The 17,261-nt window shown below is 53.3% G+C and overlaps 1 protein-coding gene across 5 annotated transcripts; it reads left to right on the forward strand.

Moving 5' to 3' along the window:
• The first annotated feature begins 937 nt into the window (after window positions 1–937).
• On the forward strand, window positions 938–14,563 carry CDAN1 (codanin 1). 5 transcript variants are annotated; one of them, XM_055278855.2, is made up of 28 exons: window positions 938–1,082; window positions 1,291–1,769; window positions 1,997–2,203; window positions 2,399–2,568; window positions 2,704–2,817; window positions 2,900–2,978; window positions 3,724–3,844; window positions 4,023–4,132; window positions 4,897–4,986; window positions 5,673–5,748; window positions 6,251–6,456; window positions 6,745–6,865; window positions 7,005–7,151; window positions 7,310–7,476; window positions 7,859–7,946; window positions 8,183–8,272; window positions 8,442–8,496; window positions 8,702–8,835; window positions 8,923–9,026; window positions 9,236–9,394; window positions 9,803–9,866; window positions 10,055–10,133; window positions 10,319–10,467; window positions 11,660–11,767; window positions 11,916–11,979; window positions 12,414–12,595; window positions 12,842–12,949; window positions 13,512–14,563. In XM_055278855.2, exons 1-28 carry the CDS (start codon window positions 969–971, stop codon window positions 13,635–13,637), a joined length of 3,711 nt encoding a protein of 1,236 aa, XP_055134830.2. In that variant the 5' UTR covers window positions 938–968; the 3' UTR covers window positions 13,638–14,563. The 5 variants fall into 5 exon arrangements, 4 of the variants coding, with proteins under 4 accessions (XP_055134830.2, XP_055134831.2, XP_055134832.2 ...); XM_055278856.2 differs by having other exon boundaries at window positions 2,000–2,203; XM_055278857.2 differs by having other exon boundaries at window positions 938–1,058.
• Window positions 14,564–17,261: the final 2,698 nt, after the last annotated feature.

The raw sequence follows: 17,261 nt of genomic DNA on the forward strand, positions 1-17,261 counted from the left end.
CCTATAATCCCAGCACTTTGGATCTGCCGGCCCCTCCCCGCCAAAACATTAGCTGGGCTATAGCCCTAGGGAGTCTGAGTCGAGAGGGTTGCTTGAGCCCAGGAGGCCAAGGCTGCAGTGAGCCGTGCTCACGCCACTGCACTCCAGCCTGGGCCCAGCCTGGGCAACAGAGCAAGACCCTGTCTCAAAAAAAAAAACCCCAAGCTCCCAGAAGCTAATCATGATATGCTTACTGACATCTAAACTGCAAAGTAGTTGAAATATCAACCTCATGTGAACCCACTTAAGTAAATAAAGCTACATACAAGCAATTCTGTGTGCAGGGTGGCCCGAGGCACTTTAAGGGTTGTGGCTTGGGGATTATTAAGAACCTCCTAGAAATAATTCTTTCCTAAATGGTCAATCAGTTGATGGTGAGCGCTGAAAAGCCGATGGGTACTGCTCGGCCAAGGGATTGAAAAATCGGCCTTTGAGAAAAACAAAGTCAAAATGAAAGATTAGATTAACTTTATAATTTCTCTGGGGTGGTGCCAGTTGGATCTAGGAAACTTAAACTCGTGAAAGAAATGTGCTTAGAGCGGAAGATAGAAGCTGGTGGCTGTCTCTGTTCCCCTCTACCTCTCTCCCGGGTCCTTGGTCTCCCCAGAGGGGCGTCCGACCCGCGGCAGCCCCACTCCCAGCTCGAATCCCTCCCTTCAGGTCGCTCCAGGGCGGGCAGCCAAGGTGGGCCTCCCCAGGCGCTGTGATCCACACTCCACCTCCTAACAACCGGCCTGTCGGCCGGGGCTGAGGACCTAACCAGGCCTTGACCGTGGGTCTGGGCAATAGCCGGCTCCGCCCCGCCCCGCCAGCCCGGTCCCTCCCCGTCCCGCGACCCAACGGTCGTTCCCCGCCGCCGGCCCCGCCCCTCCCTGGCCGCCCGCGGCGCGCCGGCGCCTGCGCAGTCGCCCCAGAGCGCCCCGACCGGGATGGCGGCCGTTTTGGAGTCGCTGCTGCGAGAAGAGGTGTCGGTCGCAGCCGTCGTGCGGTGGATCGCGCGCAGCACCCAGGGTTCGGAGGTAACAGCGCTGACACGCCCCCAGGTCTGACTCGAAGCCGGTTCCCGCAGCGGAGTCCAGCCCTCCAGTCCCCTTCCTTTAGGGCGCCTGGCTGCCAGCCGGGCCGAGTGCACTCCAACTGGGCGCCGCTGCCCGGGCCGCCCACCGGAGGCGCGCCCTACGGCCCCGGCTGCTCACGGTCCCCGGGCCGGCGGCTGACCTTCTCGCCCCTCCACCTGTGCTTCTGCCCTAGGATAACGCCGGGGAGGCGGCCGCGCTGAGCTCACTCCGGCCCCTGCGGAAAGAATTCGTACCGTTCCTGTTGAACTTCCTGAGGGAGCAGAGCAGCCGCGTCCTCCCGCAGGGGCCCCCGACCCCCGCCAAAGCCCCGGGCGCCTCGGCAGCCTTGCCAGGGAGGCCGGGAGGCCCGCCGCGGGGCAGCCGCGGGGCGCGCAGCCAGCTTTTCCCTCCGACCGAGGCCCTGAGCTCCGCTGCCGAGGCCCCTCTGGCCCGCCGCGGGGGCAGGAGGCGGGGCCCGGGGCCGGTCCGCGAGCGTGGAGGCCGCGGCCTGGAGGAGGGGGTCAGCGGGGAGAGCCTGCCCGGAGCCGGGGGCCGGAGGCTTAGGGGCTCTGGCAGCCCCAGCCGCCCCAGCCTCACGCTGTATGATCCGCCAAACCTCAGCAACCTGGAGGAGTTCCCTCCCGTAGGCTCGGTTCCCCCCGGCCCTACAGGGTGAGACTCAGCTCTCATGCAGGAGATGGGTACCACGAAGGCTCTGGGGAGTCTGTCATTCGGGCTTGGCGCTCCGCAGTGGAGCGCCAGGATGGGTAGAAGGCTGGGGGTGATGGTGAGGGTTTTGGTGGGTTTTTTTTTTTTTTTGCAAGAGGTTTAGCTGTTGCGGTGGAGGAGGGGAGATGTTTGAAGATAGGAATTTGAGAAAAACCTGTGGCTACTCTCAGCAGGACGAAGCCTTCTCGCAGGATCAACCCAACTCCGGTGAGCGAAGAGCGGTCACTCTCCAAGCCCAAGACCTGCTTCACCTCACCCCCAATCAGCTGTGTCCCCAGTTCCCAACCCTCAGCCCTGGACACTAGCCCTTGGGGCCTTGGCCTTCCCCCAGGGTGCAGAAGTCTGCAAGAGGAGCGAGAGATGCTCAGGAAGGAGCGGTATGGCCTGGCCGCTCCTGGGGATGTCGGCTTCCTCGCTATGGGGGATCTTCAGGGGTTTTCCCTGAAATTGATTTCCCTCTTGGGGACTCTGGGTTTGTCTCCTGGGCTGTTGGTATCTTCTCTGGAGGGACCTGAGTGTAGCCGTGGCAGGGAAGCCAAGCTGACTGCTCATGAAATTTCTTTATTCCATAGCTCTAAGCAGCTGCAGCAGTCACCTACCCCCACCTGTCCCACCCCAGAATTGGGGTCGCCCCTCCGCAGCCGGACAGGAAGCCTCACAGATGAACCTGCGGACCCTGCCAGAGTGTCTTCCCGCCAGCGCCTGGAGCTGGTAGCCCTTGTTTACTCCTCGTGCATTGCTGGTGAGTGAGAGCAGAGGGAGCTGGAGTGGAGATACTTGTAGAACTGCTGGGTAAGAGAATTGATAAGGCACCTGGAACTGAGCCTTGGCTCCAAATGGTGCCCATACCATGGGATTTCTTTTTGTATCTATCTAGAGAACCTGGTACCAAACCTCTTCTTGGAGCTTTTCTTCGTCTTTCAGCTCCTCACTGCCCGGAGGATGGTGACTGCCAAGGACAGTGACAATGAACTAAGTCCAGCTGTCTTAGGTCAGTGAGCAAGCCTCCTTTTGAGACATGGGGTCTAGAAACGGGACCATTGTTAACTGACAGCTTGGTACTGTCCTTCTAGATTCCCTGGAAAGTCCACTGTTCCAAAGCATCCACGATTGTGTCTTCTTTGCAGTGCAGGTTTTGGAGTGTCACTTTCAGTGAGTTTCCCTGGCTGAGACATTTGGGCCTCATTCTCATCATCTGCCTAGCTCTCTGGCTGCTTGGGATATATGTTGGTGCTTAACACAGGGGCAGTGGTCCTGGACCTCCTCCTACCTGTAATCTTTAATTTTGTGTTAAGGCTATGAATGTAGTCCCTAAAAGAATGAGATGGGGCCAGGTGTGGTGGCTAACGCCTGCATTCCCACCACTTTGAGAGGCCGAGGCAGGACAGTGACTTAAGCCCAGGAGTTTGAGACCAGCCTGGGCAACATGACAAAATCCCATCTCTAACAAAACAAAACAAACAAAAAAAAGGCCGAGTGTGGTGGAGTGCGCCTATAATCCCAGCTACTTAGGAGGCTGAGGTGGGAGGATCACCTGAGCCTGGGAGGTCCAGGCTGTAGTGAGATCATGCCACTGCAGCCCAGCCTGGGTGACAGAGACCCCCGTCTCAAAAAAAAAAAAAGAAAAGAAAAAGAAATGGACCCCTGTGGTCTTGGCAGCTGAGCTTTGGGTTTCTGGGTAATGTTCCTGTCCTGCTGTCTTGGTCCTTGCTCTGTAAAGTCTCATATCCTCCCCTTTACTTTCATTATCTCTGATCCTTGGCCCATGACCTTGCAGTACATATCTGGGCTTGTATACCTGCGCCATGCCTTAGAGATCCTCTGTGGTGTGGAGGTGCTGGCTTCCTACTTGCAGTCTGTGTTCCGGTCTCAGTCATAGGTGCTCTTGTCCCTGCAGGGTTCTTTCCAACCTGGACAAAGGGACCTTGAAGCTGCTGGCTGAGAATGAGCGGCTGCTGTGCTTCTCACCAGCTCTGCAAGGCCGCCTTCGAGCTGCCTATGAGGGCAGTGTTGCCAAGGTAGTGACCCCAGCTTAGTTGCCCACTAGCCTGGACCTAACCCTTCCTAGCTTTCATAAATTCAGGCAACCCTGCTGACGACACTTAAGTGTAATGTGAGCTAACTCTGGGCAAGAATAAGAGGGAGAAGTTTTCTCAGCATGACCCTGCAGTTCCTAACGTTCCTGCTGTATTTTAGGTCTCTCTGGCGATGCCTCCCTCTGCTCAGGCTGTCTCCTTTCAGCCAGAGACTGACAATCGTGCCAACTTCTCCAGTGACCGAGCCTTTCATACTTTTAAGAAACAGAGGTGATAAGAAAAGGGACTTTTTGGGGAGGGAATGAGATGACATTTTTCTGGAATAGTTGGCGGTTTGGTTTCATAGGAATTAGGAGTTTGGCACTAACAGGTGGTGGGTTAGTCCCCCCAGGTCCTTCCTGCTGGCCATCATAGGGGCCACCTGACTTCATTCACTTGTGCACCTGTGAACCCCCGCGCTTAGCCAGCCATCTCACAGGTGTATGGTATTAGCCTCAGGGTTCTCAGGCCAGAGTGTGCCAGGATGAACTGTCACTACCCACAGAAGTACATGAAGCCTGTAGTGTGCTGCTGGTCTGTAGCACTACTGTCATCATGTAGAGAACTCTGGAGAAATTAAAAAATGGGGCTGCTGGCCAGGTTCGGTGGCCCACGCCTGTAATCCCAGCACTTTGGGAGGCTGAGGGGCGGATCACCTGAGGTCAAGAGTTCTTGAGACCAGCTTGGCCAACATGGTGAAACTCCGTCTCTACTAAAAATACAAAAATTAGCCAGGTGTGGTGGCAGGCACTTGTAATCCCAGCTACTCCGGAGGCTGAGGCAGGAGAATCGCTTGAACCCAGGGGGGCGGAGGTTGCAGTGAGCCGAGATCGCTTCATTGCACTCCAGCCTGGGTGACGAGAGCAAGACTCCATCTCCAAGAAAAAAAAAAAGTGGTGGGTGGGCTATGGATAGTCCTGTTCTCAGTTCTTCCGGGGCGGGAAGGCACTGGTGGGAGTGAGTGCCTCGGCTGATCAGGCGTTCTTATGCGTCAGGGATGTGTTTTATGAGGTGCTGCGAGAGTGGGAAGATCACCATGAGGAGCCTGGCTGGGATTTTGAGAAGGGCTTGGGCAGCAGAATCAGGTGGGTGCTAGACCTTGTCTTTCTTGTGCCTGGCAATGAGTAGCTCAGTGCTTGCTCGGTGGCAGGAGGGAGGAGGGAAGGCTTTTCCCCCGCTCCTTCCAGCCATTAGCTGTTTTCTTCTATCCTCTGAAATTTCTTTAGTTATTGATAACTCTACCTCTACTCGAAAGGGATGTGTCTCTCCAGCTCCTTCCACTCACAGGTGTCTTATCCTTGTTCTGTAGTGGCAATTGCGTAGAAAGTCCAAAGCTCTTAACCCAGGTTGCTTGAGTTTTTTTTTTTTTTTTGCCCAAGTCACTGGTTAGACACATCCAGACTCCATCTTCTCCATCCTCTAGTTTGGGCAAGTCTGGTCACTGTGTAGGTAGATGCCTGGGCTCAGAACGCGAACCTCAGTCCAGTCATCTCCCTTCACATTGCTCATGAAACCCGCCGCCCGTTAGTGTGGCTGAAGACAGGAGGGGTGGCATGATTTCTTGTTTGGTTAAGTGTACCTCTAGCTTCGGAGGACCTTGGTGCTGAGGGAGTGTCCCTTGCCTTCAGTGTCTCTGTGCAGGCTGGCTCTGGCTGAAGTCTGCTCAAGTCCCTGGTAAAGGGCTGGGAAGTCCAGGGGTTGGCTACTTCTCTCAGATCTTTCTCCCTCTCCCTCCTTTCCACACGCTTCATTCCCACCTTCTATTCCTCAGGGCCATGATGGGTCAGCTCTCCGCAGCCTGCAGCCACAGCCACTTTGTTCGGCTTTTCCAAAAACAACTACTCCAGGTAACAGCCCCAGCAAGAGATTAATCCACATTAAACAGCAGGTATCATAGGCAGCCACGTAACGGCTGCACTTTGGGATAGGGCGGACAGCCTGGCAGGTCGTGGGCTGGAATTTGAACAAGAGTTCTCCTCGCGGAGTGGCTGAAACTCCAGTGGCCAAAGAAAAGCCAGGGCACTCTCTCTGACACATCCCGGGCCCTGCAGCTCCCCCAGCCTGCTGCTGCCTTCCCTCTGATTTGTGCTGTGGGAAAGAGCCCAGGCTTAGTAAGGAGTCAAGCTTTGTTTCCCATCCCAGCTCTAGTGACCCCAGGCACATGCTTAACTTTGGAGTTTCAGTTTCTTCACCTGTGAAATACTGTAATTCACATCTCAGAAAATCTTTCTAAAGCACTTGACACAGTTGGCATTCCTTAAATGTTCATTACTTTCTCCTTATTTTTTGTTCAGTCCTTCCCTCCCACTTACTGATTTTTTAATTTCTCTCCTTCCTCTTCCACCCCAGATGTGTCAGAGCCCTGGTGGTGCTGGGGGCACCGTCTTGGGCGAGGCCCCAGATGTGTTGAGTATGCTGGGAGCTGACAAGCTGGGGCGGTTGTGGCGCCTACAGGAACGGCTTATGGCTCCTCAGAGCAGTGGGGGGCCCTGCCCACCCCCCACCTTCCCAGGCTGTCAAGGCTTCTTCAGGGACTTCATCCTTAGTGCCAGCAGGTAGGCTCCCCTGTGTCTTGTAAGGAATGGGGCAGAGGCCAGGAAAGGTTTGGCTTCCCAAAAGGGTAAATAGTTCTCCAGTCTCCTTTGCCTGGAGATAGGCTCTTTCCAGCTCGAACTTGCTGGCTTCATTGCACTTCTCATTCTGTCACCCACATGGGCGATTTCGTTGCTCCTGGGCCTCCCTGTCTGTCCTGCTGCTCCCTTCCCTCTGGAGTGCCCCTTCTCGATTATGGCTCTTCCTGTACCTCTTCCAGTGCTTATGCCCCACCCACCCCTTCTTCTCAGCTTCCAGTTTAACCAGCATCTCATGGACAGTCTGAGCTTGAAGATCCGGGAGCTCAATGGCCTTGCCCTGCCCCAGCATGAGCCCAGTGATGAAGACGGGGAGTCAGATGTAGACTGGCAGGTCTGAAAACAGAACAAGGGAAATAATGGGGTCTGACCCAGGAGGGAAGGGAGTATGTTCAAGAAAAACTTTATAACAGATCGGGAATTGTTCTGGAAGCCTCATGCTTGGACCTTTTACTTCCCTTGATTCCATGCAGGGTGAGCGGAAGCAATTTGCTGTGGTGCTTCTTAGCCTGAGACTTTTGGCTAAATTCCTGGGCTTTGTGGCTTTCCTGCCATACCGGGGGCCTGAACCTCCCCCGACCGGTGAGCTTCAGGACTCCATTCTGGCCCTCAGGAGCCAGGTGAATGGGCGGGGATTCTGGTGAGGAGGGAGCAGGGAGGACCAGCCAGGCACTGAAGCTGACTGGTTTCCTTGGCTATTCTGGAAACCAGGCAGTTAAAGGCCATCTCCCAGCCCTTCCTAGGGACCTGCCTTCTGACTGAGCTCTGGCCCTCCCAGGTCCCTCCGGTCCTGGATGTGCGGACCCTGCTGCAGCGAGGGCTGCAGGCCCGCCGGGCAGTGCTCACCGTGCCCTGGCTGGTGGAGTTTCTCTCCTTTGCTGACCATGTTGTTCCCTTGCTGGAATATTACCAGGGCATCTTCACTCTCCTGCTGCGCCTGCACCGGTGAGTGGAACGAGGCTAAGGCTTGATGAAAGGATTCGGGACTCAGGGGACATTGGTCAAGCCTGCTATTAATAAAGAGGGTCGAGCAGTCTGCACTGTGTGTGGTGCCCCGGCCATAACTGAGCCCAGGGAGAGGCAGGATTGGCTCCCCTGAGGTACAGTGGGAAATCATCTGCACTTTCATTGGCCTCATGCTGTTCCTGAGGTGGCCCCGCTGAGACAGTCCCCATGCAGGAGGCGGGGCTGGGGGGATCCTGCTTGCCGACATGGCCCCAGTCCCTTTAGTTCTGCTTTTGCAAGCCAGTTTCCAGTGACAGCGTTTGTCCCCTCCGTTCCCTTCCCCTTTCTGCTCAAACCCATGTACTGCCCATTGATGTTTCAGGAGCTTGGTGTTGTCGCAGGAGAGTGTGGGGAAGATGTGTTTCCTGAACAAGCTGCTGCTACTTGCTGTCCTGGGCTGGCTTTTCCAGGTGGGCAGAGTGAGGGTCCAGACTGGGGAGAGGTTCTGCAGCTGGAGATGGGGAGTGGGCAAATGTCTGAATGCGAATGAGGCAAGGGCTGGAAGACAAGGTTCAGGAAAGGCCTGGGGATTCCCATCACCTCAGAGGCGGCTGCTTTGAAGCTGGCACCTACACCCTGGGACCGCGCAGGAGGTGGGGTGGGTGGCGGTCTCTGAAGTTGACCTGAATTGTGACTGTCTTGCCAGATTCCCACAGTCCCTGAGGACTTGTTCTTTCTGGAAGAGGGTCCCTCAGACGCCTTTGAGGTGGACACAGTAGCCCCAGAGCATGGCTTGGTGAGTGTTGGGGTCCAGCCAGAGCCATGGGAAACTCAGGAATAAAGGAAGTGGGCTGCTTGGGGGAGGCCCAGCCAGGGGCAGATGTAACCCTTATAAATGCCAACTGCCTGCTTCCTGGGTGCACTGGGGGCGGGGCAGCCTGCCGACACCAGCCTGTTCTCCCCAGGACAATGCGCCTGTGGTGGACCAGCAGCTACTCTACACCTGCTGCCCCTACATCGGTGAGCACCTGTCTTCCCTGGACGGTCCTTGGTCTGTCCCTCCATGAGTACCCAAAAGGCACCCCCTTGGCCCAGCTCCCTTGGATATTGCTCCGTTCATACTCATTCCTGGGTATCTGAGCCTCTTGACTCCACAAATAAAGTCCATGATACTTAGGGAGGGGAGAGGGTTCAGGAACTGAGAACTTGGACTTCACTGATGCAGGAGAGCTCCGGAAACTGCTCGCTTCATGGGTGTCAGGCAGCAGTGGACGGAGTGGGGGCTTCATGAGGAAAATCACCCCCACCACTACCACCAGCCTGGGAGCCCAGCCTTCCCAGACCAGCCAGGGGCTGCAGGTAAGGGCAGGGCAGAGACAGCCGTGGGGGAAATGGGGGGGCGGGGAGGCTGGAGGAAGCCTTGCTGCCTCTCCCTCCTCCCCCCAGGCGCAGCTCGCTCAGGCCTTTTTCCACAACCAGCCGCCCTCCCTGCGCCGGACTGTAGAGTTTGTGGCAGAGAGAATTGGATCAAACTGTGTCAAACATATCAAGTAAGAGTGGGTTAAGGATCCTGGTCTCATTGCCCTACCATTTTTTCCCCTTTTTCCTCAGTTGCTAAACTGAGGTCAGCCAGAGGGTGGGTGTGGGGCTGAAATGGCTGACACGTTTTGAAGGAAATTTCTGACCAAATTCCCTTAAATTTGCAGCCCCTTTCCGATTAACCCTCCAACCACCCCCAACCTTGCTGTCCCTGCTGCAGGGCTACACTGGTGGCAGATCTGGTGCGCCAGGCAGAGTCACTTCTCCAAGAGCAGCTGGTGACACAGGGAGAGGAAGGGGGAGACCCAGCCCGGCTGTTGGAGATCTTGTGTTCCCAGCTGTGCCCCCACGGGGCCCAGGCATTGGCCCTGGGGCGGGAGTAAGCAGCGCTGATCCATTTGATCACTCTCCCCTTGGCTTTCTCCGTCCGTCCTTTCTTTCCTCCTTCACACTTACTCTTTTTTCCCTTTCTTCTCTTCATGCCTCCTTTTCTCTTCTCCCCGCCCCCATCCCCTATAAGCCCTGCACTGGCTGTAGGCCTTCTGTGGCACAAAAGCCAAACCTAGGTTTGGGACCATGTGTGATGCTATGGGGCTGGCAGTTGGGCTTCTCTTTTCTCTGGCACCTGGGGTGGGGTGGGGTGGGGTGGGGTGGGGTGGGGCGGGAGGGCAAACGGTGCCTCCTTCCAAGGTACAGCCTCCCAGGTCAGGGGCTTGGTGCACTCGGGACATTTACTTCTACAGCCAGGCTGAAATACCCAGAGACCACTGACTCCGTCTCCTTTTAGGTTCTGTCAAAGGAAGAGCCCTGGGGCTGTGCGGGCGCTGCTTCCAGAGGAGACCCCGGCAGCCGTACGTGTGAGGGAGGCCTGCAGCTAGCAGGCCAGGCGGTTGTGGGGAGGTGCACGGAGTAGTCGTGTGCACACACAGCTGTGTGAGGCTGCGGGAGGGTGGTGGGGGCGGGGTCAGTGCTCGACTCTGGCATCCCTTGTTGCACCCAGCCCTCCCCTAGCCCCTGACTCTGTAGTTCTGGTTCGCAGGTTCTGAGCAGTGCAGAGAACATTGCTGTAGGGCTTGCAACAGAGAAAGCCTGTGCTTGGCTGTCAGCCAACATCACAGGTAAGGTCCTGGAGGGGGGATTGGCTGAATCAAGTGTTTAAAAAGTGGACTGGCAGAGAGTCAGAGGCATTTTGCGGGAGATGGGACTGACAGCCAGTAGGAAACAGCAAAAGGCATGGGTTAGCATGGTGAGCCTGTGCAGGGCCCTCCCGTGATTCCTTTCCCATTCTCCCTCTGCCCCACAGCACTGATCAGGAGGGAGGTGAAAGCAGCAGTGAGTCGCACACTTCGAGCCCAGGGTCCTGAACCTGCTGCCCGGGGGGAGCGGAGGGGCTGCTCCCGCGCCTGTGAGCACCATGCTCCCCTCCCCTCCCACCTCATCTCCGAGATAAAAGTACACGGCTACCCTACTCCCTTTGGCTTCCCTGCTCCCTCCCCCTGCTCTGTTCCTGGTTTTTCCTTTCTCACATCAGCTCCAGGATTTTTATGTAGCTGTCTGTGCTGTCCAGCTAGTCCCTGTTTCACTCATTACTGAATGGGGTTAGGTAGGGCAGAGCTGAATTGAATGGTTTTCCTAACTGTCACTCTGACTTTTTAATCATCCAAAAGGGGAAAAGGGCAGACAGGACATTTTTGACTAAGTGCTTATTATGCAGATGGTGATGAGAGTGGGGTGGTGAATAGCTTGATAGCAAATGAGTCTCTAGGAGGCAGTCGCCCCAGTAATTGGAGACAATTTCAGAAATGTTCTATGTGGGAGGTGATGCTTGTTTAGTTATAGGCAGTAAGAATAAACCATCAGTTCTCTTAACTTTATTTTAAAATTCAAAGACTGTCTAGAGCAGGAGTCAAGAAATAGCCTATGGACTGAAGCGAGCCAGCCCCTTGTTTTGTGAGTGAAGTTTTAGTGGAATGCAGCCATATTAATGTGTACAAGCTGTCTATGGCTGCTTTTGTGCAACTAAACAGCAGAGTTGCATAGTTGGGACAGAGACTTTATGGCCTGCAAAGCCTAAAATATTTACTGTTTGGTTCTGGTCTAGGGTAATGATCTAGGAATAGAGATTGGAATAGGGACTATAAGGTGCAATGACTAAAAATGGAGATTATGTAGGAGGGAGAGGAAGAGGCTTAGTGGCCATTTGATACTGGTTGTCAATATGCAGAGGATTTCTGTATTGAAAGTTCAGATCTCCAGAGAAGACGAACAGAGAGGCTTGAGAGACAGAAGATACTAAGACGGTATCTGATAGGCCAGTTTCCTTACATGCTTCAAGAATAAGATGCGCTATGGGAGTTGGTTAGCTACAGTTTGGTCCCAAGTTGAGTGACGTTTCCCATGCTCTGGCAGCCTGCTGTCCCTCAGCTGACCTCCATTCGTTCCCTCTTTTGTTGTCCACGTTGTTGCTTCCCCTGGCTGTATTATCCTGCCCAAGTCCCAGGTCTAGGGGCAACTTGGCTTCACTCACCATACCCTGGGGCCCATTCTTCTGCCTCTCTCCACTGGCTGATCCCTGTCCCAAGCCGAATTCTCTGTGGCATCCTGGCCCCCAGCACAGGGTGATGTCTCCCCCTGCTCTTCACAGGACGTGCTCTCCTTGGCTGTGGGGCCACGGGACCCTGACGAGGGAGTCTCCCCAGAGCATCTGGAACAGCTCCTAGGCCAGCTGGGCCAGACGCTGCGCTGCCGCCAGGTGAGATGTGGCATCTGCCATCCGAGGGCTGCTTTTTTCTGTGTCCTTGTGTGAGACCTGATGACCAGAGTCACATTGGCTCAGGACCAGTTCTCACAGCAGTAAGCACGGTGATACCTATGGTCTCTCTTCCCCCCGCCCACTGCAGTTCCTGTGTCCACCTGCTGAGCAGCATCTGGCAAAGTGCTCTGTGGAGTTAGCTTCCCTCCTCGGTATGGTTCCTTTCCATCAAATCCCTCTCTTGCCTGATCCCCCAAATCTCAGGGTTGGGTACAAGCAAGATTAGAAACAACTCTTCTGTCCCCATCTTTTTTTTTTTTTTTTTTTTTTTTTGAGACAGAATCTTGCCCTGTTGCCCAGGCTGGAGTGCAGTGGCACGATCTTAGCTAACTGCAACCTCTGCCTCCCGGGTTTAAGCAGTTCTGCCTCGGCCAAGTAGCTGGGACTACAGCCACCTTCCACCATGCCTGGCTAATTTTGGTATTTTTAATAGAGATGGGGTTTCACTATGTTGGCCAGACTGGTCTCGAACCCCTGACCTCATGATCTGCCCACCTCAGCCTCCCAAAGTGTTGAGATTACAGGTGTGAGTCACCGCACCTGGCCTGCCCCCATCTTTTAAAGCTTGGCTTTTCTCTTTCCACAGTTGCAGATCAAATTCCTATCCTAGGGCCCCCGGCACAGTACAGGCTGGAGAGAGGGCAGGCTCGAAGGCTTCTGCACATGCTGCTTTCCTTGTGGAAGGAAGACTTTCAGGGGCCGGTTCCGCTGCAGCTGCTGCTGAGCCCAAGAAATGTGGGGCTTCTGGCAGACACAAGGCCAAGGGAGGTGAGTCAGATGGAGCAAGAAGGCATCTCAGCCCTCTGCAGTCACACTATGAACATCCACCACCGTTGCCCCAAACTATGAGCTACTCTGCTTCCTTTATTTCCCCTTCCTATTCCACACAGAAATGGACTCCATTTATCCATCTCAAGTCTCTTCCCAGCAGCTCTGCCCTTTGAGATCTCAATCTGTGTCATCAGGGTCACTCTGCCGTCCTCCTAGCAACCCTGACCTCGGTGTGTTTTGCAGTGGGACTTGCTGCTATTCTTGCTCCGGGAGCTGGTGGAGAAGGGTCTGATGGGACGGATGGAGATAGAGGTCTGCCTGGGCAGCCTCCACCAGGCCCAGTGGCCAGGGGTAAGGAGTCTCCTGTCTTACTTGGAGAGAGAACAGGTGTTACATATCCCATCTGTCCTGAAAGGAAGCAAGTGATGGGGCCAAACTAAGTGGATTTTTGTCAAGAGTCTTCAGGGCCACCCTGAAATTGTCCCGATTTGAGTAGCTATTATATGAGGGACTGTGTTAGTGGGAAGATGGACGAAAGGCAGGCAGTTAGTTGGAAAGCAGCACAGCAGCCCATTAGGTGGCTTTTTTAAATTAGAATAACCTGGATTTTAATATCAGCTAATTTTTTTTTTTTATGATTTGGGGCAAAATAATTCATCTTTTAATGGGACTAATAATTTCAAGATGAAGTCGATGCACTCGGTAGTACTCAGAAACTGATCAAGCCTGTGCCTCCCTGCCATCACTTCAGCCTCCCAGAGCACGAACGGACAAGGCTTCATGTCCATTTCAGTGTGAAGAGCAGTTGAGAAAAAATAATGTAGCCAGCCAGCTTGTGGTCTTTAGTGAAAAAGGATGAGCCATTGAGAATTATTACATGCTGCCTTTTCCCTCATCTTTCTGTGTATTCCAGGACTTTGCTGAAGAATTAGCAACACTGTCTAACCTGTTTCTAGCCGAGCCCCACCTGCCACAACCCCAGCTAAGAGCTTGTGAGTTGGTGCAGCCAAACCGGGGCACTGTGCTGGCCCAGAGCTAGGGCTGAGAAGCGGCCCTGCCTTGGGCATCGCACCAGAACCCTGGACCCCTGCCTCAGGAGGAGGCCCAAGTGCCCAGTGCAGACCCTCACTGGTTGGGATGTAGCTGAGTCTACAGTCAGACTTCCTGCTCTAAGGGTGTCGCTGCCTGGCATCCCACCACGCGAATCCTAGAGGAAGGAGAGTTGGCCTGATTCGGTCTTATGGCAGAAAAGCCCAGAGATGCCAGTCCTGGAGTAGAAGAGGTGGTGTTTATCTCTTGGATACTAAATGAAATGAGGTGTGTGGGCTTGTCAACACAGAATTCAAGCCTCATTTGCTGTCCCAGCATCTCTTAAAACTTACTTTGTAGTCTTGGAATTCATGACAGAAGCAAATGACTTCTGCTTAACTTATGAAGAAAGTTAAAACATGAATCTTGGGAGTCTACATTTTCTTATCACCAGGAGCTGGGCTGCCATCTCCTTATAAATGCCTAACACGGGCTGGGTATGGTGGCTCATGCCTGTAATCCCAGCACTTTGAGAGGCCTGAGGTAGGCGGATCGCTTGAGGTCAGAAATTCGAGACCAGCCTGGCCAACATGGCGAAACCCTGTCTCTACTAAAAATACAAAAATTAGCTGGGCATGGTGGTGTGTGCCTGTAATCCCAGCTACTCGGGAGGATGAGGCAGGAGACCTGCTTGAACCTGGAGGTGGAGGTTGCAGTGAGCCGAGGTCGCACCACTGCACTCCAGTCTGGGTGACAGAGCAAGACTTTCTAGAAAAAGCCTAACAGATAAGGTAGGACTCAACCAACTGAAACCTGACTTTCCCCCTGTACCTTCAGCCCCTGTGCAGGTAGTAACTCTTGAGACCTCTCCCTGACCAGGGACCAAGCACAGGGCATTTAGAGCTTTTTAAAATAAACTGGTTTTCTTTAACAAGGGCTTGATGTCTAATCATTGTCACCTGTCTTTTCCCTTTAGCAGGCTGCAGTCTCGGGTGGGTTTTAGGTGGAACGCTATAATTGTGGCTTTGCTCTGTCCATTACAATGTGAGCTACCTTGGCTCTTAGAAATGCCTGTATATTCCACTCTAGAGGGCTAGTCTCTGGTGGCAATATCTATTAATTTATTGCCAGTGGTACTGACTTCTCCTGTGTAACTTGCTTTATTTGTGGGAGAAAGGGTTAGGATAATGTAGTTTCCACACACAAGATATTCCCTACTGAACCACATGGTGGGGCAGTGTTCTTGTTATGCTTGTTAAGGCTGAGTTGTTTGTTTGATTGATTTGGCTTTGGAGTTTCTCAGAGCAAAAGCATTGCTTCTCGATTACAGCTGTATCGAGCTCTATAAATGAGCCACTGATTTTGACAGGTTCACACCTGTAATCCCAGTGCTTTGGGAAGCCGAGAGGACTGCTTGAGTCCAGGAGTTAAGAGGTTACAGTGAACTATGATTGTGTCACTGCACTCCAGCCTGAGCAAGAGTGAGACCCCCATCTCTTTGAGGAAAAGAAAAAAAAGCACTACTGTGATCATGTGCATTAACACCAGGAGCTGGACTGATAATATAATCCTCAGGAGGACCTAAAGGGATCCACTTGTGTGACCATGGTAGAGCCAGGAAATCCCATCAACCTAGAAAGTAAAAAATGGGAGTTTTTCTCAGTCACCACCTTGTGATCGTACTTCTCCCAAACACCATGCCTTTCCCTTCTCAGCTCAGCTACTCCTTTAACAAGTTCTGCATCTGAACCATTTTCCCCTGATCTCTTCATTTTCAAAGGCCTTTAATCTTTATCCTTTAAATCCAATTTGTTCTGAATGCCTGGGAATCAAAAAAGCTTTAAGGAATGCTTTCTCGGCCGGGCACAGTGGCTCACACCTGTAATCCTAGCACTTTGGGAGGTCAAGGCGGGAGGGTCACTTGTGCTCAGGAGTTTGAACCAGCCCGGGCAACATGGGGAAGCCTCATCTTTATAAAAAATACAAAAGAAAATTGGTCAGGAGTGGTGGTCCATGCCTGGGGTCACAGCTACTTGGAAAGCTGAGGTCAGAGGATCACTTGAGCCCAGGAGGTCAAGGCTACAGTGAGCCATGATCACGCCACTGCAGTCCAGCCTGGGCTACAGAGTGACACCCTGTCTCAAAAAAAATAAAAAAAAGCTTTCTATGCCCAGAGCCTAGCATTGGGTGTGATTAAACCACAGCACTGCCCCCAGGAGGCTTAGGGTCAGCGTCAGGCTTGTGGCTACTCCTTGACTTGTGCCAGAGGACCCAGCTGAGGTGTGTGACATGGAATGAGCAGGAGAGGAAAACCTGAAACCCCTAAGGATGCTGAGACTGAAGGGCTGGGCCATAACCCAGGCCTGGCTTAAGGCCCACTGAGTTAAAAACGAGTTCTTGGGAATCTGAATGGAAATTTAACATGTTCCCGATGAAGGAAACTTCTGCTGGCCTGTGTGAGCCTTAAAGGCTACTCTAAGGATTATGGAGACAGGCAGCTAGTGGGTCAGTGAACTAACCAGATTCTGTATGTCTGCTCTCTAATTGTCAAAGCCAGCTGTTTATAAAATGTGGTCCCCAGACCAGCAAACTTCAGGGTCCCCTGGGACTTCTTGTTAACACAAATTCTCTGGTCCCTCCCCGGGGCTACCAAACCAGTAACCTGGGGTAGGGCCCATCCTGGGGCATAAGAAAGCATTCAGATGATTCTGATGTATGCAAAAGTATGAGAACCACGCAATGAATCCAAAATCTGACTCCACTTTTGCTTTTTGCTACAAGATCCCTCTCAATCTTTCGCTTGCTGATTCAGTCAGGTCTGGTGTTGCTTTTTTTTTTTTTTTTTTTTTTTTTTTTCTGAGACGGAGTCTCACTCTGTCGCCCAGGCTGGAGTGCAGTGGCACAATCTGGGCTCACTGAAACCTCCCCCTCCCAGGTTCAAGCGATTCTTGTGCCTCAGCCTCCCAAGTAGCTGGGACTACAGGCACGTGCCACCACGCCTTGCTAATTTTTTGTATTTTTAGTAGAGACAGGGTTTCACCATGTTGGCCAGGCTGGTCTCGAACTCCTGACCTCAGGTGATCCACCTGTCTTGGCCTCCCCAAGTGCTGGGATGACAGGCGTGAGCCACCGTGCCCGGCTGGCTTCTCTATTAAGGCGGACAGGGTCACCTCCTGGTTATCCCCTGACTCAGATTCCCATAGGTGGCTCTGCCTCAGAAGCCCCAGGGCACTGTGGTCACTGTTAGGTGTGGCAGTGACTGTTCTGGATTCTCCCCTTCAGTTCTTACTTGGGCTATAGTTGGGCAACTTAACCTGGTTGCTGTTTACCCTGCAAAGCAATGCCAAGTTCATGGGAAACTGTACATACATGTAAACTGAATCTTTGAAATGGCTATGAGTGGGTATTGCCAGGGTGATCTCCAGCTAACTCTGCCAAGCTCGAATCACACACTTAGGCTATCCTGGTGCAGGATTTCATCTACTCTTCACTAGATAAAGTACACAGAGGACTTTTAATTTTAAAATGTTCTTTTTTGGTCAGAAGTCTTAGTAAGAGATTTATATGAAAAGAGGTAGGAGTATATAAATAGGGTGTTAAATATATCATGTCACCAAAAAATTTACCCGAGAAA

The sequence above is a fragment of the Symphalangus syndactylus genome, chromosome 5, assembly GCF_028878055.3.
Source record: "Symphalangus syndactylus isolate Jambi chromosome 5, NHGRI_mSymSyn1-v2.1_pri, whole genome shotgun sequence".
In the NCBI taxonomy this organism is placed as follows: Eukaryota; Metazoa; Chordata; class Mammalia; order Primates; family Hylobatidae; genus Symphalangus; species Symphalangus syndactylus.

What these genes read in the sequence shown, in the direction of transcription:
- CDAN1 (XM_055278855.2), top strand. Translation starts at nt 969, where the DNA reads ATGGCGGCCGTTTTGGAGTCGCTGCTGCGAGAAGAGGTGTCGGTCGCA. An exon ending in TTACTCCTCGTGCATTGCTG is followed by an intron (nt 2,569 to 2,703) that starts GTGAGTGAGAGC and finishes GTATCTATCTAG; the next exon opens with AGAACCTGGTACCAAACCTC. An exon ending in GCTGTCAGCCAACATCACAG is followed by an intron (nt 10,134 to 10,318) that starts GTAAGGTCCTGG and finishes TCTGCCCCACAG; the next exon opens with CACTGATCAGGAGGGAGGTG.